The sequence below is a fragment of the Canis lupus genome, chromosome 1 (genome assembly GCF_003254725.2).
Source record: "Canis lupus dingo isolate Sandy chromosome 1, ASM325472v2, whole genome shotgun sequence".
Classification (NCBI taxonomy): Eukaryota; Metazoa; Chordata; class Mammalia; order Carnivora; family Canidae; genus Canis; species Canis lupus.
In genome coordinates, this window is record NC_064243.1 from 119,462,250 (window position 1) to 119,483,025 (window position 20,776).

A 20,776-nucleotide genomic window follows, 5' to 3' on the forward strand; every position below is an offset into this window, starting at 1 on the left:
GCTCGCGGTGCATGGAGCCTGCTTCTCCCTCTGCCTGTGTCTCTGCCTCTCTCTCTCTCTCTCTCTCTGTGACTATCATAAATAAATAAAAATTAAAAAAAAAATTAAAAAAAAAAAAGGAAGAGAAAAAAGAGTGTCTTCAAGGTGCAGCGTTTCCCATTCCAGCAATGGGACTGCGTGTGGCTTTTCAGTTTCACCTTTCTCTTCTTTCCAAACTACCCTGTCTCCCTTGGGAGTCGTCCCCAGACCTGTTGAGAACAGAGTGGGGCACCTGGCGTTGGCTGGAGTGGGGGGACCCAGCGGGTGTGGGAACCAGCCTGGGGGCTGCGGCCGCCCGTCTGTCACCGCCCCCCCCCCCCCCCGCGTCACGTGGTCCTGCCCTCCAGGAGGTGAAGCTGCGGGTGGCCCATCCTGTAGCCCTCCCCCCCGCCTGTGTTTTCCAGGTCCTGGTGCCTTGCAAAGGAAGCTTGTCGAGCAGTGTTCAGTCCACTTGTCAGTTTGAATCTTATATTTTGATACCCGTGGAAGAACACTTTCAGACCTTGAATGGAAAGGTATGCATTCGGTCGTGGGCCAGCCAGGGTCCCTAACTAGGCCTCTGTCCTGGAGGAGGGGGGAAGGGGGGTGGGGAAGGCACAGGGCCGCTCTCCCTCCCGGTGGCTCTGGAACACCTCCTGAACCCAGTCCTTCAGTGACCAGTTTTACGTCTGTTCTCCCAAAAGCTCACCAGTTTCTTGGCCACAAATTGGACGGGGCATCAGTTTAAATTTTTTAGAAAACAGGGTTTTGAAGTCCTGTCGAACCTTCAGAAAGCCTCGGTAAAGTGCGAAGGACTCTCCTCTGCTCTTCCCCCACGGTGGTCAGGGTTAGCATCCTGGCCACATTTGCTTGGTCATCCGTCTCTCTCCCCCGCACCCCCACGCGCTACCTGGCGCTGCCTTTTCCGAGCCTTCTTCAGGAAAAGAGTGGATTGCAGACACCACATCCCTTTATTCAAAAATGTGTGTTTCCTGCGTGACCACAGCAGGGCGACCACACTCAGGAAAGGCTCCATGAATAGGATGCTGCTCAACGTACTGTCCTCAGATGAATTGTGCTATATACAGATTATATACCCTTTCACAGAATTTGATTTTTTTTTTCTTTTTCGATCCGGGATTGGGCAAGGCATTCAGTTGTTGGTCTTTTTAGTTTCCTTCGATTTGGCATGGTCCTGGGGCTGTCTTTGTGTTTCGGGACTTGGGCGGCTTGTTTTGCTTTGTGGCCTCTTCCTCAGCATGGGGTTCTCAGAGCTTGAGAGGGTGTTTTATCTTTCTCCGGGTGCTCAGCAGCAGGAGATGCAGGAAGGCAGTCTCTCTCATCCTCGCTGTGACCTTTGGGGTCCGCATTTTCTTACATAGTGGAGATGGATGGATTGGGGGGGGCTGGTCCTCAGTGGGGTTGGAGTGGGCCCAGGTGCCCGGTGTTGGCCCTTCAGCTCATGGGCCCCTTGGCAGGAGCAGAGACAGGACGCAGGGTGACTGATGTGCCAGCTTGGGTTGGGGCCCCGCCCCACACTGGTACTGTTGGCTTGCTCTCTTCGGGAAGAGGACTGAGGAGTCCAGCTTATCGTGTGGCCTGTCTGCCCGGGCACCGGGCCGGGGCCGGAATGCTGAATGTGGCTGGGACAGCAGCCTGTCACCCCGGCCCCTTGCAGTCCCGGGACATCCCAGGACAGCCTTCTTCCTTCCTCCTTTCCCGGAGGGTACAGGCTTTCTTCTGCCCTGAGGACCAGCTTAATGCTTCTCTGTCACAGTATTGAGAAAGCATCAGCCGCGGCTACAGGGCAAACAGAGAGGAAAAAAAATTTTTAGTATCAAAAAGCAAACTGGAAGAGTGTTCATGCTCCCTGCCTCCCAAACCCCCACTGGAGCGAAGGCGGGCAGGTGGGAAAAGGCGGCCAGGCCGAGCGGGGGATCAACAGTCACCCCCTGGCCACTGGTGCAGTGACGGCTCTCTTGTTCCAGGATGTCTTTATACAGGGAAACAGGATTAAATTAGGAGCTGGTTTCGCCTGTCTTCTCTCAGTGCCCATTCTCTTTGAAGAAACTTTCTACAATGAAAAAGAAGAAAGTTTCAGCATACTGTGTATAGCCCATCCTTTGGAAAAGAGAGAGAGTTCAGGTATTCTGGGAGAGAACTCCTTTCTCCTGATTTGGAGAATTGTGTGTGTCGACCTTTGCTCCTGACATGGTTGCTATAAATGTCCCATAAAATATTCAAGAGCCCTCTAGAAGCCTACGTAAGTAATGTTACAGTACTTCCCCCAGTACTGAACCAAAAAGTCATCTTGAGCAAAGACAGTGTGGCTGGGGGCTGCTGTGTACGGTTGCACAGGTTGGACATTACACAATTCCAGGAGGCAGCATTGATGTAGACCCGTGTGAATGTTGCCCCCTGGAGTTGTGCAGAGGGGTAGCCCTGGTTTTGGTACTGGGCCTCAGCTTTAGGGCTAGCTCTTACACTATTATTGCCCACCCAGCCCCAGTGCCTCTTTGAGAGCTCATTATTTTTAATAAGCAATAATTCTTCAGCTGTTCCAGGAAGTTGAGATGGCAGTGTGCTAAATGTACTCTGAGGCCTTTATTGCCAGGAACCAGTGCTTCTTCAGCAGAGCCTCATGGGTCATGCCCATGGTCTCAAATTGTTTTGTCCAAGGAAAAGGCTTCCAGGGGGCTGGGCTCTCTGGACTTCGAGCTGTCCTGTAACTAGGCTGCTCTTGGGCCGTATCTTGAAATAATTCCTGTCCTCTCCTGGAAGATGGGGCTCCAGACCCTGGCGGGGGGTGGGGGAGCAGGGCAACGGATGTGGAACTTCCCCCACTAGGAAACTGTGACGGCTTCAGCCAGCCTGACCCTCCGTCTCTTTTTCAGAAGAGCCTTCAACATCTTCCGATCCCTTTTCCCTGAAAACCATCGAAGACGTGAGAGAGTTTTTGGGAAGACACGCGGAGAGATTTGACAGGAGCATTGCCTCTTTCCAGCGAACCTTCAGGGAATGTGAAAGAAAGAGCCTCCGTCAGCACATAGTCAGTAGCTGCGTCTTGTTGTGCCAGGCGTGCCCTGTCTCAGGCCAATTCAAGAACAATCCAGAACTTCCACTGTTGGAAGTTTTGTTTAAATGTTTCTCTCTAACTATAAAAGTAGTGTAAGCCCCTGGAGAAACTTGAGCAGTGATTATTGTTACCATCTTAGTGTTAACCCCAAGGCAAATTTTTTCTCTTAACCCTTCATGCATTTACACTTAAAAAAATTACATAATTTGAGAAGCCTGTATTAGGACTTAAAGTTGTCACCCAGCAAACATTATCTAGTGAAATGTTCTCACTGCGGGACGTGTCACGCGTTCTGGGCTTTGTGTTGTGGCCTCGGATTACGGGAGTGACCTGCTTCTCCGCTCTGTCGTTGCGCAGGACTCGGTGAATGCTCTCTACACCAAATGCCTCCAGCAGCTTCTGAGGGACTCTCACCTGGTAAGCAGTAGGACTCTCAAAGGAGAGGACTGCAGTTTGCCCACATGCCAGTGCCAGCTCCTTAACGGTACCTTCTTGTCCTCCAGAAAATGCTTGCCAAGCAGGAGGCCCAGATGAATCTGCTGAAGCAGGCCGTGGAGGTAAGAGGGCAGGGCAGTGAGGGGAGAGAAGGCAGCGGTGCCGGGGCGGTGGGAGGAACCTCTCCCTGTCACCTCTGTGCACCTGGAACGGGGGATCTGTTCGTTGATTCCACAGATGTATGTCCAGCATGATATTTATGATCTGATCTTTAAGTACGTGGGGACCATGGAGGCGAGCGAGGTAGGTCCTAAATCACCATCAGCCTCGTTGGGAGCCTCATTCTAAGCTTTTCGAGAAACCTGAAGCTCTGTTAACATGTGTCGCTAGGATGCTGCCTTTAACAAAATCACAAGAAGCCTTCAAGATCTTCAGCAGAAAGACATTGGTGTGAAACCCGAGTGCAGGTAAGATTTGTGCTGCAGCGGCTTGGCGTCCTCAGAGGCTGGGGCTGCTCCTTCTGGAAACAGGGCTCTCAGCGGCAGGGACTGCACACAGACTTAGTTCATACTGAAGACCGGTGTGGTGACTTGTGACCAGAGACCAAGGACTGAGGTTGGCAGACGACTGTTCTGTGGCTGTCACCCTCCTGCACCTGCTGCCAGCATGTCAGCTGGGTGGGAGCTCCAGGGGAGGGGTCTTGCATAGCTGGTCCCTCGACAGGCACGCCGCTTGCTCGTCCAAGTGGGTCCTGCATGCAGACATCACTCCTCACCTGGAGTGATGGAGGCCTCCCGGAGAGGGACCTGCTTTTTTTTTTTTAATATATATTTTTTAAATTTATTTATTCATGAGAGAGAGAGAGAGAGAGAGGCAGAGGGAGAAGCAGGGTCCATGCAGGGAGCCCAATGCGGGACTCAATCTCAGGACTCCAGGACCACGCCCTGGGCCGAAGGCAGGCACTAAACCACTGAGCCACCCAGGGATCCCCCAGGGACCTGCTTTTGAATTAATTTATGTTTCTTTAGGCTCTAAAAATGTCTTAAGTGTTTATGTTTAAACTATTAATGCCTCTGAGCTCTCTTACTCGGGGGCTAAGGATTTTTTTCCCCCTAATTTTTTGGTGCAGCTGCAATACCATTTTGCATCATAAATGGAACATTCAAAGGGGTTGAGTTTTGCCATTGATTTGGTTCAGGTTGCTTCTTGAGTTTTTTTTAGGGAGGTGGAGAGTGGGAGAAGCAGGCTCCCTGCTGAGCAAGGAGCCCCATGCAGGCTCAGTCCCAGAACTCTGGGATCATGACCTGAGCCAAAGGCAGATGCCTAACTGACTGAGCCACCCGGGTGCCCCTGCTTTTGAGTTTCTATTTTTGTTTCTTACAGTTTGTCGTAAGGAGTGTTAATCTGCGGTATGCTATTAGATCAGGGGAGGAGGGACCTCACGCTGTGTGGTCTTAAGTTGTCACTTTCCAAATTATTTTACAGCTTCAACATACCTCGTGCAAAGAGAGAGCTGGCTCAGCTGAACAAATGCACCTCACCACAGCAGAAGTTGATTTGTTTGCGAAAGGTGGTGCAGCTCATCACACAGTCCCCCAGCCAGAGAGGTTTGTGCTCAGGGAAGGGCCCCAATGGTGGCGTAGACGCCTACGTCTGGATGCAAAAGTCTGTTAAGGAGCAGTTTGTGTTAAAGGATCACACAGATGGGGTGATGTGCCGCAGAGCATCCCAGCTTGAACGCCCCGGAGTCGGCTCTGATGCGTGGGTGCCTAGTAATAGCAGTGAGGGGGTAGGCCAGGCACCGTAAGGGTAAGAGAACAGTGGCCTCAGAAGTGAGCCGGGCTTCCCTTACCTGCATGGGCACCACACGGCCGATCTATAAACCCAAACCCAGGCGGCATAGGTTCTTTGAGAACCTGACTTTTCAGTAGCTTCAGGTTCACACGGTGACACTGTCCGCTCAGGTCTGAACTTGCCAAGATACAACAGTGTGTGTGATTGACTTTAAAGCTCCCGGTGTGTGTTCTGTTGAAGCTGTCATGCTGCCAGGGTGTGGGCGGGTGGCCCCATCAGGACATTCACTGCCATTTGTTTAGCCCAGCGCCAAGTTGCCCACAGCTTCCGCAGCCGTGTTCCAGGCTGAAGATGGTTGGTTGATAAAATTCTTTTGGCTAAAATTATAAAAACCTTTAATCTTAAAAAATGATGCAAGCTGGTGATGGTACATGCGGGTTCCACTGGTCGTTAGACCCTTCTTCCTAATCTTGTGTGTGTTTAAAACTTTCCATTGTAAGAAGTAAAGCAAAATAAGCTAAGAAAAAAGTCAAGGGGAGTCAGACCTGTGTGCGCAGATAGGGGGTGATCGTCACAGTGCGTTAAGTGAAACGAGAGGGAGTGTATATGTACACCTCTAGCGGCATTCCAGGAAAAGGGGGTGGCTACGTATCCATGTGCCCGGTGGTGAGTTCCTGGACTTCTCTGGAAGGTTAGGTGGGAAGTAACAGCAGTAGCCCCTGGGGGACGGTTGGACAGCGGGGATGGGAGAGAAGTCCCGGTTTGTTCCTTTGTGCTATTTGAATTATTAGACATGTGAATAGATCCCTTAAAATATCAAGGTGAAAAAAATGAGAACGAGCTAGATGTGAGCATCAGATTCTTGCAGTGTATAAAACGGAAATGATCTCAGGAGGAAGGAGGCTTTTCGCGGTGACTCTGGCACACCTTTGCCTCGTGTCCACCATTACTGCCTTGAACGGTCCTGGAAGGTGGCGAGGGGTAGTCCGCTTGGGATTTCCTTCTCTTGCGCATGTTTTGAGAATGGTAGGCATTCGTTTTCCCCACAAATGTTCAGGATACTGTAAAGGAAGTTGTGCAGGGGAACTCCTCCCGGATGCGTCGTCTTACTGGATTGTGGTTGGATGGTGGTGGGGAGCTGATACACCTGTTGGTCTCACGATGACTTGGAACATGTGTTTCCCCCCCTACAGTTAACTTGGAGACCATGTGTGCTGATGATCTGCTGTCGGTCCTGTTGTATTTGCTTGTGAAAACAGATATCCCTAATTGGTAATATTTTCTGTTAAAATACTTTTTCAAACTGGCAGCATTGTACCGGGGTGGTTTCAGTATAACTCCAGGAAATCGAGTGCCCCTTAGGAGTTCATTGTGGTGTCGGCTGTGCCTTCGTCCTGCAGAGGATGGCGGTCATTCCATCTACAGATGGGGAAACTGAGGCCCAGAGAGCTTATGTCTCTTGTTCTGGAACATGCAGCTAGTCAGTGACTGAGCGGGAAGCTGACTCCAGTTCTGTTTGACTCCAAAGCCCATCCTCTCCTGACAGGAACCTCTGGTTCACTTTACAATAATCAGCTTTTTAAAAACTAGTATGCTCCAGGAGAGGACCCGGTAGTTTTACTTACTTTCCTAATTGCACATGCTCTAGAGGTTAAGGGGGTAGCAGTCACAGCTCCCTGGAGCTAAGCAGCGCCTGTCACTCACGCCAGTGGTGCTGTTTCTGGAGAAGTGTTGTTAATTGGCTACACAACAGTGAAACTTTTTTCTTCCTTTTGTTAGGATGGCAAATTTGAGTTATATCAAGAACTTCAGATTTAGCAGCTCAGCAAAAGATGAATTGGGATATTGTCTGACCTCGATTGAGGCTGCGATTGAATATATTCGGCAAGGAAGCCTCTCCGTGAAGCCACCCGTAAGATCCCTCCTGCCCTGGCCTTTCTTTGTGGGCGTCAGGGCATGTTTGGTAGAGTTCTGAGGTTGGTGGGAGGGGAGAGGGTCTTTTTTTTTTTTTTAAGATTTTATTTATTTATTTTGAGAGAGAATGAGCACGAGTGGGGCAGGGGGTGGGTGGTCATGGACAGAGGGAGACGGAGAGGGAGAGGCAGGCTCCCTGCTGAGTGGAGAGCCCGATGCTGGACTTGATTCCAGGACTCTGGGATCATGACCTGAGCTGAAGGCAGATGCTTAACCAACTGAGCCACTCGGGTGCCCCAGGGGAGGGGGATTCTTAGATGGTCTCCCAGGAACGGGGCCTCTGGCCTCTGCCACCTAAGGGCTGGGCGGCTTCGCAGACACCCAGCAGACTGAAACGCTGAGCACCCAGTTGGTTGTGAAAGTTGGCAGGACATGACCGGGAGTCGCACACTTAAAATCCTGCTTCTTTAGTCCTCGCCATTCTCAAAAGCACACAGGCAGAAGGGGCGAGCTAGAAACCCTCAGCGTGGATGTCTAGGCAAGAGATGAGATCATTAATATGTGCAGTTTTGGGACTCACTGGCCTTATTGCGATTTTCTTGGCGAGCTCTGCTGAGGGGAGGTGATTGTATTCTATGTGAAGCTGAGAATCTTAAACCAAGACTGCATGGCTGGCCGATTTCACCAGGTGGCAAAATGTGACAGTACGCACAGAAATCACAAAGCTGAGATTAATAAGATGAAGAGATTACTGTATTAACAAGCCTGAGGATTGAACATTCACTTGATCTTAATTTTCTGCTGATGTTAGAATCTCCGAAAGTAACGATAAGTTAAAGTATCTGGAAAAAACCACAGGCCAGGGATCCCTGGGTGGCGCAGCGGTTTAGCGCCTGCCTTTGGCCCAGGGCGCGATCCTGGAGACCCGGGATCGAGTCCCACGTTGGGCTCCCGGTGCATGGAGCCTGCTTCTCCCTCTGCCTGTGTTTCTGCCTCTCTCTCTCTCTCTCTCTCTCTCTCTCACTGTGTGCCTATCATAAATAAATAAAATTAAAAACAAAACAAAACAAAACAAAACCACAGGCCTGTCCAGACAGGTGCGCTTGGGTGAAAGCAGTTCCCCTGAATTCAGTCATGGTGACAGTGTTATGTGCTTTCCCGTCTTTTTCCCACCTGGGTCTACGTCACATAATTTAAATTATGTTGTATATAGCGTTTTATATTATTTTCCCCCAAAAGAATAGGGGGTTGGTTTTTTTCTTCTTCTGATTGGGAGACTAGCGTTTGCAATATACTTTTGACCCTTGAACAACATGGGGGCTGACCCTGCACGTCGTTGAAAATCTGCATGTAACTTGTGACTCCCCCAAAACTTAACTACTAGGAGCCTCCTGGTGACCAGAAGCCTTACTGATAATATTAACAGTTGATTAGCACCTATTTCGTAGGTTATATGTATCATATACCGTATTCTTACAATAAAGTCAGCTGGAGAAAAAACATCATTAAGAAAATCAGAAGAGAACACATGTTTAGACACGTTTGTACTGTGTCTGTCGCCGTGTAAGTGGACCCGTGCAGGTCACACCTGTGTCATTCAAGGGCCAGCTGCCTCCTGTTACGGTGAAGACAGCAGATACCTCTCACGAACTCACTAGCTGGGGATGACTTGTTAAGTGTCTTGGTAGGTCTTTTTTCTGTGCCTATACAAGTGTTTTTTTTTTTTTTTAATAAAGAAGTTTTATTTATTTTAGAGAGACAAGAGAGTGTGCGTGCATGAACGGGGGCAGGAGCAGAGGGAGAGGGAGAGGGAAAGAATCTCAAGCAGACCCCATGCTGAGCACGGAGCCTGATGCCGGGCTGGACTCTGGGCTTGATCCCATGACCCTAAGATCATGACCTGAGCCAAAACCAAGAGTTGGGTGCCCCACCCACTGAGCCACCCAGGCACCACTGTACAATTGTGTGTGTGTGTGTGTTTTTTAAAAGATTGTACTCATTTGTTCATGAGAGAGAGGCAGAGACACAGGCAGAGGGAGAAGCAGACTCCCCTGCAGGGAGCCCAATGTGGGACTCGATCCTGGGACCCCAGGATCATGCCCTGGGCTGAAGGCAGACGCTCAACTGCTGAGGTTGCCCCTACAATTGTATTTTTTTAAAATTTGAGATTATGCTCCTCTTGTTGGCATGTAGGCTGATGGTCAGAATCGCCTGATGCCTCCTGATGGGGCTGGGGGTGTCCCTTGTCACCTGGAGGGAGGCTCTTCAGCCTCCTTGCTGCCCCAATAACCTCACAGTGGCCACCCCACTTGCTTACTTACTGTGGCATGTGGGCAGGAAGGCCAACATCTGAAGCCTTTGACTGGAGTGTGAGGAAGTGGCTGACCACACGGCACCAGTCGGCTTCCCACACCCACCTGGACTTCAGACGACATCCCAAGAGGGGTTGGGGGAGTTGTTTTGTTTTTTTTCTTTTTGACTTATTTATTTCTAAAGATTTTATTTTTTTAAGATTTATTTATTTATGAATGAGAGACAGAGAGAGAGAGGCAGAGACACAGGCAGGGGGAGAAGCAGGCTCCATGCAGGGAGCCTGACGTGGGACTCGATCCCGGGTCTCCAGGATCACACCCTGGGCAGAAGGCGGTGCTAAACTGCTGAGCCACCAGGGCTGCCCTAAAGATTTTTATTTGTTTGTTTGTTTGTTTATGACACACAGAGAGAGAGAGGGGGGCAGAGACACAGGCAGAGGGAGAAGCAGGCTCCATGCAGGGAGCCTGACGTGGGTCTCGATCTCGGGACCCCAGGATCATGCCCTGGGCCAAAGGCAGGCACTAAACCGCTGAGCCATCCAGGGATCCCCAAGATTTTATTTTTAAGTAACCTCTACACCCACTGTGGGGCTTGAACTCACAGCCCGAGATCAGGAGTCACGTGCTCCACCCACGGAGCAGCCGGGTGGCCCCTGCGTGTGCTGGCTTGAGCCCGGCCTTTGGTTGTAGTGTGCACAGCCCGTGGGCAGGGTGGGGACCCAGCCCCGTGCACCCTTCGTGTCTGAGCTGTCTGCCCCTGGCCTTGGTCCTGCCTTCTGGATGCGGGTGGTGGGTCCCGGCAGATGTTGGGAGGAGCTGTGCCTCCTCCCTCCAGCTGGCCGTGCAGCCCGCCCCTGGGTCTCGAGTGGGTCAGGCCTGACGGAACAGGTGTGGCGGCCTCCTTGTCTTTTGTGATTCCAGCACTGAGATGCCACCTTGGCACTGCATCAGCCTTAGCTGCCGACTGGCTTCTGTCAGCGCAGTTGTGTCTAGGACTGTGAGGCCACTGCTATGTGTCGGTGCCCTTTCCTGGGGAAGGAGCTCAAATGTGTATCTGCATGGCAGGTGAGGTTTCTGGAAAGTGTTAGGACTAAATATTAGTAAGTCAAATTTTGTTTTCCTGTTGCCTCTTTATATACTGTGATAGAGTTTCACAGAAATTTCCCCCCACGAAATAATTGTACCTAAGGTGACCGTATATATGTTCTTTAAGCATAAAGACTTAAAAGTCTCATAAATAAGGGCCCTTGGATAGCTCAGTGGTTTAGCACCTGCCTTCAGCTCAGGGCATGATCCTGGGGTCCCAGGATCAAGTCCCGCGTCGGGCTTCCTGCAGGGAGCCTGCTTCTCCCTCTGCCTGGGTCTCTGCCTCTTTCTGTGTGTCTCTCATGAATAAATAAATAAAATCTTAAAAAAGAAAGTCTCGTAGGTAAAGACCAGCTTTTTGAAAATGAGCATTTTTGGGATGACTCTAGTTTAACCTTTGTTGACCAAAAACCGGGAGAATCCTGAAAGAATTGGTCGCTTCTCTGTTCCAGCTTTGCAGGCTTCTGGTCTTTGTCACTTTACTGGGTTTCTAATAAACCCCCAAATGGATCCGAGCTGGTATGCTGTCTCTTGTGGTAGGTCGCTTCTCCTTGAGGATTCAGGCCCCGAGGATCTGCCTCTCGTCATCGCTGCCCTTCGTCTAGTTACCCGGAGTGGAGGAAGGGACCCCCAATTTACTGAGCAACGACGTCTTTGATGTTTCTCTGACCCTCAGCTGCTTGGCTAGAAATCACTGAATAGAACAAGTTGTTAGAGCTTTCCGTAGCACGTGGCAGCTGGGAGCAAAGCAGCTCTCATGCTAGGGGGTTGGCGCGGGTCCGTGAGCCTAACCCTCTGAGGGCAGCTGTGGGGGCCTGAGAGAGGACCCCAGGAACGGGCCATCCCCTCGGTGCCACCGGGCTCTGAGGCAGAGCCTGAAGGCCCGTAGACAGCCTCATCCCGTACTGTTGTCAGGGCTTGGTGGGTTCTGGCAGCAGCTGGCTGGGGGAGATGCTTCACATCCCACCGAGACTTTCTTGAGGACGTTAATTTGTCCTTGGTCAAGCTGCAGGTGCTCCAGTGAGCACCAAAACGTCTCCCTAGGCAATATTTCATAAAGGAAGGATGTGGTTTTATATTTTTGTATCTAAGTAGACGTTACCTGTGATGCAAAGACCTCAATCTATTATTTGAGGTGGACCCCGGCGTATTGTAGGATTTGGGAACAGTGGCCATGCTCGTCTGCTATTTTGGTAGATATGTTCAGAAAGCAAGACTCCTCTCTCCTGCTGGTTGACACTGGGAAATCTAGAACCACCTGTTGGATGGTTTTCCTCTCTGTGCCCAGAGAAAGTGGCAGGGCACCGGGCTGTGCGGGCGTTAGGACAGCGGCTTGAGGCCAGGAGGCGGCCAGGGCAAAATCCAGGCTTCCCTCCGGAGGAGGGTGGTGCGTACGTGCTACATTCCACACGTGTGTGCACATAGGCGTGTGCCTGCACACCCCCGGGCCCCAGGCCCCCTGGCAGCCACCACTGCCCTTCTCCCAGCCTGATGAGGATCTGGTCTCCGGCTCCGGGAGGGAGGCGCCGCCGATCCCGTTCTGTGCACAAGAAGCGAGGCCTGGTCCCGGGTTCCCCACCGAAGGATCTGCTCTAACATCTTGCGCCACGTTGATGAAACAGGTGATTGGGTGTTTCCTGCAGGAGTCGGAGGGGTTTGGTGACAGACTGTTCCTGAAGCAGAGAATGAGCTTACTGTCTCAGATGACTTCAACTCCCATTGATTGTCTGTTTAAGGTAAGACACCAGGAAGTCCTTGGGGGCGCAGGTCGGCGGGGGGGGGGGGGGTGGGGGGGGGTCACCCAGCCTTCCGCATCTCCGGAGTCTCTACTGAATCCGTCAGGGCAGTCTGCTCGGTTAAACACTGACGAAGTTCATTTCGTGCTCACAGCGGGTGGTAGGGATGCTGCGCGTCGATGCTGCCCCTCCCCCCCGGGTGTGCCTCCCGTAGCAGGGGGTTCATGGAGCACCCAGGGAGCCTCCCAGGGGCAGTGTGCTCCCAGGACATCTCACTGCCCGAGGGGAGCAGATCCAGGAATCACGGGGGTGAGCCCGGCACTGCAGCTTGTTCGCTGACGGATCTCTTGCTAAGGCAGCCATTCCCTTTCCCTGCAAACCAGGGCTCTGTTCGGGTGCAGGGAGCAGGAGCGAGGTGTGGTCCAGGGAGGAGTGTGCATCCCACTGGGTTCAGGAGGCACGGTCCTCCCCCACCTCTGTGTTGAGAATATCGTCACGCTGTTGTTTTAAGCTACGGAAGGTCTATAACATTTCCAAAAATAAGGACAGTACAGATGCACCCCCGGGGCCATCTGCGTGGCCATCTCCGTCCGAGTCCGTCTCCACTCCCACCCACTTTCCCCGTCCGCCCAGACTATTTTGAAACACATCCCAGAGAGCAAGTCATGTCATCCATCCGTACATAGATACGGGTTTCTGTAAGGACACTCCAGAAGCTCACGCCATAAGAAGAGAGAGATTCCTTAACGTTGTTAGTATTTTTTATGTCACTTTATAGCACATCGCGTCAGGTAACCAGAAAGAAGTGGAAAGACTCCTGAGCCAAGATGACCAGGATAAAGATGCCGTCCAAAGGATGTGTCACCCTCTGTGCTTCTGTGACGACTGTGAGAAACTTGTCTCTGGGTAAGAGCGTCCCCGTGCAGACTCCGTGTGCCGGGAGGCGGGTGGTGCGGGCCTGGGCAGAGCTTCTCCCCTCGTTTGTTGTGAGATTTTTTTTTTTTTGAAGATTTTATTTATTTACTCATGAGAGACACAGAGAAGCAGAGACACAGGCAGAGGGAGAAGCAGGCTCCATGCAGGGAGCCCCCCACGTGGGACTCGATCGCCCTGGGCCGAAGGTGGCACTAAACTGCTGAGCCACCCAGGGGTCCCCGCATTGTGCGATTTTGCATACCGACCTTACCCTCGCCGCACTTAGTGGCACGCCGCTGGGCTGGATGCCAGAGTAGGCGGCTACAGGGCCTGCCATCCCCAGAAAGTAGATTTTAGGGGGAGGAATGTCAGCCTCTCCCAGTAACCTTTGGGGTTTCCTAACCCTTGTTGGCTGTTTCCCTGGGTATCGAAGCCTAGAGGGGTGGGTGGGGGAGGGATGTCACATGCAGGAGACCCTGCAGGGGCTGGGTGATCTCTGGACCCGCCATCTGTCTGCTAGCCCCAGGACTCTGGCATGTGCGGCCTGGCAGGGAGAGGCTTATCCTTGCCATTCCTAGGGTGTGTTTCTGGGGGCGGGGGGGTTGGGTTCCATATCTTCTATTTCTCCTCTTTTTTTTAAGAAAGCAAGAAAGCGCAGTAAGGGCAGGGAGGGGCAGAGGGAGAATCTGAAGCAGGCTCCATGCCCAGCGCTGAGCCCTACACAGGGCTCGATCTCATGACCTGAGCCAAAATCCAGAGTCGGGCGCCCAACCATCTGAACACCCAGGCACCCCTCTTCTCCCTCTTTTAGGAGGCTGAACGATCCCTCCATTGTCACTCCATTTTCCAGAGATGACAGGGGTCACACACCGCTCCATGTGGCCGCCCTCTGTGGTATGTGGGCTTGGGGTGCCCTGTGGTTGGGCTCCTGACGGGGGGCCCAGCAGAGGCCTGACTGACCGGGGGCGGCGGAGTCGGGGCAGAAGGGCCGTGTCATGGGCCACCCCCAGGGGCTTTGCTGTTCCCATCAGTGAACTGGTGAACCATGGAGTCTTCCGTGGACACCTAAGACTCTTGCGCTGCCTTCTGTGGCTGAGAGCGGGACCAGAGCCGAGCCCCCTCCGGGCCGCCCAGAGTGGCCTCTGTACCTCTCAGGCAGAAAAACCCCTCCGGGCATGCGTCCTGCCAGGGCAATAAGGGCAAAATGACAGGCCGTGCTGAGTAGGGCTTGGGGAGCCCCTGTGCTTCCTGCTGTGTGGTGAGCCCCTCTGTTCCGCAGGGCAGGCATCCCTCATTGACTTCCTGGTTTCCAGAGGCGCGGGGGTAAATGCCACGGACTACCACGGGTCGGCCCCCCTTCACCTCGCCTGCCAGAAGGGCTATCAGAGCGTCACGGTGAGCCCGGCTCCGCTGCAGCCTCGCGCGGGGTGGGGGGGTGCGTGTCTGAGCCCCTGGCACCTTCCGTGGGCCCCCTGGACCCAGACCACTCACTGGCACTTCGGGGATGGAGGGTGGGGCTGCAGGCCTCCTTCTGCAATCTGGGGGGTTTCTGGGGGAAGGAGGAGAGTGAGGATGGGATTGTAAGGGGAGCGCAGGTGCGTAGGGTTGCAGGGAGGATGCACGAGCTCCTCCTGCTGATCCCTCCCCTGTGCCCTCCCACTGTGAGTCCTCCCCCCAGCTATACTCTGAGCCCTCCCCCTGTGCCCTCCCCCCAAACCCTCCCCTTGTGCCCTCCCCACCAAACCCTCCCCCTGTGCCCTCCCCCCCGTGCCCGCCCCCAGCCATCCCCCCAGACCTCCCCACAAGCCCTTCCCCCAGCTATCCTCTATACCCTACCCCCGCACCCTCCCCTAGCCATCCCCCGAGCCCTCCCCCCAAGCCCTCCCCCTGTGCCCTCCCCACTGAACCCTCCCCCCAAGCCCTCCTCAGCCCTCCCCCCAAGCCCTCCTCTCCTCCTGCACCCTCCTCCCCTGAGCCCTCCCCCGCGCCCTCCCCCTGCACCATCACCCCAGCCCTCCCCCGAGCCATCCTCCCTATGCCCTCCCCCACACCCTCCCCCCTGCGCCCTCCCCCTGCACCATCCCCCCCAGCCATCCTCCCTGTGCCCTTTTGAGCCCTCCACCCTGGAGCCCTCCCCGCTGAGCCCTCTTCTGCGCTCTCCCCCTGTGCCCTCCCCCTGCACCCTCCCCGGGGGTGCACATCTGCTCACCTGTCCCCTCCTCACCACAGCTGCTGCTGCTGCACTACAAAGCCAGCCCCGAGGTGCAAGACAACAACGGCAACACACCTCTCCACCTGGCCTGCGCCTACGGGCACGAAGATGTAAGTGGTGCTTCCCATCCCCATCCCCGTCCCTGTGCCCATTCCCAGGGTGCCTCATCTTCCCATTTCTCAGTCGTGGAGACACAGGCCTTTCTGATTGGCCTCCCGGCGTGCTTTCTTTTCATGGTGACTGGAACATTTGGTGTGTCATTTCTTTTTAATTAAAAAAACCTTAAATTTATTGTAGATGCTCTCCTGAAATAACAGATACCTAAACTTCGATTGCCCGTTAGCATATCCTGAAATTAAAGTTATTTTCATTCATCCCTGCCGCCATCTGGTTCTTACCTTTGTTCATACTCAGTTTTTAGATTTTACATTTTTGTAGTAACAGCGACAATTGTACCGTTTCCATTTCTGCCCCACGTTGAACTGCGTGTCTGTGTTACTTTGTCGTAAGCGCTCTCTCTGCATCTTCCCTGTGTGATTGATGTGGAAAGATGAGATCGTACCCTACCCACCTTTTTATTTTTTAAGCAGAATACTTATTTTGAAACAATTGTAGGTTCATCTGCAGTTGTAAGGATTAACAGAAGGAGACCCCTTGTACCCTTTACTCCGTTTTCCCCACTGATACCTTCTTATAAATGTGTGGCATATTATTGCTCTACTCATCTTCCTGCAACTTACCTTCTTAACACCACATCCTGGAAACCCTGGAGGCCAGGGAGTGTAGCCCCCGCCCGTACTGTAGTCACCACACAGTGATCTGTTGTGTGTTGTGTCCCTAAGACCACCCCTTGGCTCAGCGCTTTGCTGGGACGACCGATAGGACTCAGCGTATGGTCACCCAGCTATGACCGATTGTAGCCGAAGGACACAAAGCACAGACACCAAGTTGAGGAAAGGTGCACGGATGGAGTCTGGAGGAAACCAGGTGCGAGCTTCAAAGCGTCCCCTCCCCAGGGAGCGTACGTCCTTAGTTCATCCAGCAGGGAGTTGTGACAACAGATCCGGAGGCTTGTCCACCAGGAGAGCTCCGGAGGGACTCAGGGCCCAAGATGTTTGTGGGAAGCTGGTCACCTAAATACCCTGTGCCTGGCACATACCCAAATTCCAGAGTCCTAGAAGGAAAGCAGGTGTTCCGCAGAAACCACATTGTCCCACAATTGATTGATCGATGGATTTAATGTTGAACCATTCTTGAAATTTAAATTCAATCATTAGTTTCAGATGAAGAGGTCGGTGGTTCCTCAGTTGCACGTAACACCCAGGGCTCATTACACCACGTGGCTCCCTAACGCTCATCACCCAGTTAGCCCCCCACCCCTCCCCTCCAGCGACCCTCCGTTTGTTCCCTAGAGTTAAGAGTCTTATGGTTTGTCTCCCTTTCTGATTTCGTCTTGTTTTACTTTTTCCTCTTCCCCTGTGCTCCTCTGTTTTGTCTCTTAAATTCCGCATGTGAGTGAGATCACATGGTAATTGTCCTTCTCTGATTGACTTGTTTCACTTAGCATAACACCCTCCAGTTCCATCCACATTGTTGCAAATGGCAAGATTTCATTTTTTTTTGATGGCTGAGTAATACTCCATGGTATATTTATACCACATCTTCGTTATCCCTTCACCTGCCGATGGACATCTGGGCTCTTTGCACAGTTTGGCTGTTGTGGACGTGACTGCTGTGAACACTGGGGTGCAGGTGCCCCTTCGGATCTCTGTAGTTGTCTCTTTGGGGCAGATACCTAGTACTGCAATTCCTGGGTTGTAGGGTGGCTCTGGTTTCAACTTGGTGAGGAGCCTCCATACTGTTTTCCCGTGTGGCTGCGCCAGCGTGCATACCCACCAGCAGTGTAAGATTTAGACACCGTGTCCTCAAGTCCGAGCTCCTGAGGAACATTTCAAGTCGGGGGCCAAGCTTGCAGTGGGCCTTTCAGGGGACAATGGTTTCCCGCCTGCTGCGGCCACCCCATTCTGCATGCGGGTGCGTCCCAGTTTGTTCAGCCTTTTCTTACTCACTGGCAGTTGGGTTCTTTCAAAAAAGTGATGTGTCCTGCTGAGGTGACCTTGAGGTCTCTCTCTTCCTGCACGTTTGCTTGGTGACTGGACCATGGATGGAAGCAGGGCGTGGACTGCGGCTGTGGGGGTCCACAGACATTGTGCAAGGCCTGGCGTGTGACTTAATGGTGGTATTCCCCATTTTCTTTGCAGTGTGTGAAGGCTCTGGTCTACTATGACGTGCAGTTGTGCAGACTGGATATCGGTAACGAGAAAGGAGACACCCCACTGCACATAGCTGCACGGTGGGGCTACCAAGGCATCATAGAGACGTTACTGCAAAACGGAGCGTCCACCGAGATCCAGAACAGGCTGAAAGAAACACCCCTCAACTGTGCACTAAACTCAAAGGTAGCTTTTTTCATCTCGGAGCATCAATTTGATTCAAAAAAAAAAAAAAATGTCCAGAGATGAGGTCTTGGCCGTGCAAACTGCATTAGTGCCTCAGGACCGAACTTGGCCTGCACCCTCTCTGCTGCGTTTGGGACCTGCTTGTTAATGGATTTTACTTATTTATATGATTTCCAACTTTACTGGCAGTTGTTCTCAGTCATGTTCAAAGAGCTGCTCGCAGCAGAGTTTTCCCCGGCCTCCGAGTGCTGCGGGATTGTGAGCAGACGGATTGTGAGCAGAGGGTGACAGGACAGCGGCTGTGGCTGAGAGATGCAGGGACACGGCGTGGGCCGTGGAGGCAGCAGGTGTCTGAGCTCTGCCTTCCTGTTTCTTCCTCCTCGGCTCCTAAACGCCTTATCCAATCCTCTCCTGGCCGGTTCTGAGCATCACTGGGTTCAGTTTCTTCACAGATGACCTGTGAACGAACCAGTCCTTTCCCGTTGGTAGTTCTGGGAAACGCTCGGAGTCTGGCAGCGTGCGGTGAAGGAGCTCAGCCGTGGGCGGGTGGGGAGCGACGGGGCGCTTCGGTGGCCGCCTCGCCGCGGGTCGCCAGGCCTTTCCCTTGGCACAGGCTCTGCTTTCCGCCTCGTGACGTTTGACCGGCTGCTTTCACAGCTTCCGTCTCTCCCACGGGGTTCTTTCAGGGCGTTCGTAGGAGAACAGTTCCTACGAACGTGAGAACATCACCTTCTAGGAGAACAGTTTTTGCTTTTTAACCACTTTATTGAGGTACGGTTGACACACAAAAAGCTGAACTTGTTTAACGTGTACAACTCAGGCTGGAGAGGCAAGTAGACACGTGTGAGACCGGCCCCGTCACCCACGCCACGGACGCGCCCCTCACCTCCCCAGGTCTCCTCCCGCCCTCTTTCTGTGTCCCGAGTGCGGTTGTAGGCCGTGTGTCTCATGAGAACACGACCTGAGATCTGCAGCAGCAGGTTCCGGAGGGTTAAGTCCCTGCTGCTCACCCCAGGGAGGGTGACCCTGGGGGAGCCCCGCCTGGTGGGAACGTGGTTTCTCAGCCTCTCCAAGGGCGCGGTGGGGCTGTGTGACCTCCTGAGGAGAGGGGCAGCAGCCGGGCGTGGGGGACGCTACTTGGGTAACTTCCCTCGTTAGGGATCTCTCACGCCCCCTTCTTGTCCCAGATTCTGTCAATAATGGAAGCCCATCACCTGCCCTTGGAAAGGAGGCGGAAGTCTTCAGAGGTGAGTGGGCAGGGCTGGCCTCGGGGGTCCTCTCTGAGACCGGGCCTGCTCTCTGGCCCTCACGAGGCCCTTCCCTGTCGGGCCCCCGGCCACAGGTCCCCGTGCAGCCCCCTCAGCGCCCCGCGGATTCCATCAGCCAGGCCTCCTCCACCTCCAGCTTCTCCTCCGTGTTGGCGAGCTCCAGGCAGGAGGAGCCCAAGAAGGACTACAGAGAGGTGAGGCGCCCAGGTGGGAGGGCGCTGCGGCCCGGAGGGGACCCCGCCAGTACTTGTCACCCTGCTGCCTGCGTGGTCGGCTCCTGGAGCAGCTCTTGACTTTGGGGATACTGGGTGTGCGTGTGAGGGAGTGGCGGAGGGAGAGAGGACGGCGTCTTCCAGGACAAGTCTAAGTAAGGTCACCCGTAGGCCCACAGATTTAAGATCATATATAAACTACAGTATCTTCCCGCACGTCCTGCCCCGTAAGCATCCCCGTCCACCTGACGGGTCATTCCTGATTTCGTACCGACACGTCGTATCCTGTAACGTGATTTGCAGCCTGTTAGGGTTTTTTCCCTCCATTTAACTCATCTGAGAGCTTGTCCAGCGTCAGCGCACAGAGCAGACCCTCCCACGGACGTGCCACGACTCCTCTGTGTGCTTCCCTGTGGGCGGGGAGTATCCGCGGAGGCCAGTGACCTGCTCTGGGAGGGCCCCATAAGCTTAGCCTGATGCAAAAGCACAGCAAAGTAAGCCGAGAGACACGTTCCAAAGTCTGGGAGAGCCCTGGCGTCGTTCCTGGCAGGAATGTGCCCCGTGGTGCGCCCTCCGCTGTGGGATGACGGGGGCTGAGCATGTGGTTCCACAGGGCGGCTGGCCCCTAGCAGGCACTTGTACTTTGTTCGCAGTGGCCAGGTCACCAGCTGCTGGTTTCATGGACCTCGGGTGGTACCGGGTTCGGTGCACGCTAGGGCTCTCCTGGACGGCCTCCACGGCCTGGCCGGGCGATCCCAGGGGTGGCTGGAGAGACGCCGAGGGGAGCTTCTGGGTGGTCGGATGCTGTTATTTCTATTATTGCTCTATTATTGAAGTCGTTTCTTAACGTTCTCTTTCCTTTAAGGTAGAAAAACTTTTAAGAGCGGTTGCTGACGGGGATCTAGAAATGGTGAGTTTTTGGAAGCGCGTCTAAAAACGCTTCCTCTTGGTTGAAAAGAGCTGAGCCTGTGTTTCTTGTCTCCAGCTCAGTCAGGAGCTGTGTTCTGTTCACCTCGCGCGGGAGGGCGGCATGTAGCGACTACGTGGCAGTCACGTAGGGGCAGGCGGACATAAACAGCTACGCAGGGAGCCTTTCCCACGTTCCTGTCCAGGAGGGGGTGTGGTGTTGGCCAGCCCTGCCGAGTGCGGGCCACAGAGTGTGCGCTCAGCCCAGGTGCTGGCTGCGAGCACGATGCACAGGCAGGGCCAGTGGGGAGGAGGGTGGCGGGCTGGGATGGGGGCCGGGGTCGGGGTCAGGGGTGGCCACTGGCTGTGAGCACGATGCACAAGCAGTGCCAGAGGGGAGGAGGGTGGTGGGCTGGGGTTGGGGTCGGGGCCG

General features: G+C 53.6%; 1 protein-coding gene across 9 annotated transcripts in view; it reads left to right on the forward strand.

Moving 5' to 3' along the window:
* The window catches only part of ANKRD27 (ankyrin repeat domain 27), a 53,551-nt gene that overhangs the window by 17,794 nt on the left and 14,981 nt on the right, over positions 1-20,776 (forward strand). For 8 of the 9 annotated variants that reach the window (XM_025425247.3, XM_025425241.3, XM_025425237.3 and 5 more), the window contains 19 exons: positions 444-554; positions 2,007-2,163; positions 2,913-3,067; positions 3,452-3,511; positions 3,598-3,651; positions 3,767-3,832; positions 3,920-3,996; positions 5,015-5,136; positions 6,517-6,595; positions 7,103-7,235; positions 12,279-12,371; positions 13,150-13,277; positions 14,098-14,180; positions 14,566-14,681; positions 15,516-15,608; positions 17,760-17,957; positions 19,145-19,204; positions 19,300-19,419; positions 20,303-20,347. In XM_025425247.3, coding sequence (XP_025281032.1) covers positions 444-554; positions 2,007-2,163; positions 2,913-3,067; positions 3,452-3,511; positions 3,598-3,651; positions 3,767-3,832; positions 3,920-3,996; positions 5,015-5,136; positions 6,517-6,595; positions 7,103-7,235; positions 12,279-12,371; positions 13,150-13,277; positions 14,098-14,180; positions 14,566-14,681; positions 15,516-15,608; positions 17,760-17,957; positions 19,145-19,204; positions 19,300-19,419; positions 20,303-20,347 — 1,950 coding nt within the window. The remainder of the gene's footprint in view (positions 1-443; positions 555-2,006; positions 2,164-2,912; positions 3,068-3,451; positions 3,512-3,597; positions 3,652-3,766; positions 3,833-3,919; positions 3,997-5,014; positions 5,137-6,516; positions 6,596-7,102; positions 7,236-12,278; positions 12,372-13,149; positions 13,278-14,097; positions 14,181-14,565; positions 14,682-15,515; positions 15,609-17,759; positions 17,958-19,144; positions 19,205-19,299; positions 19,420-20,302; positions 20,348-20,776) is intronic. The other variant, XM_035712120.2, reaches the window with a different exon arrangement.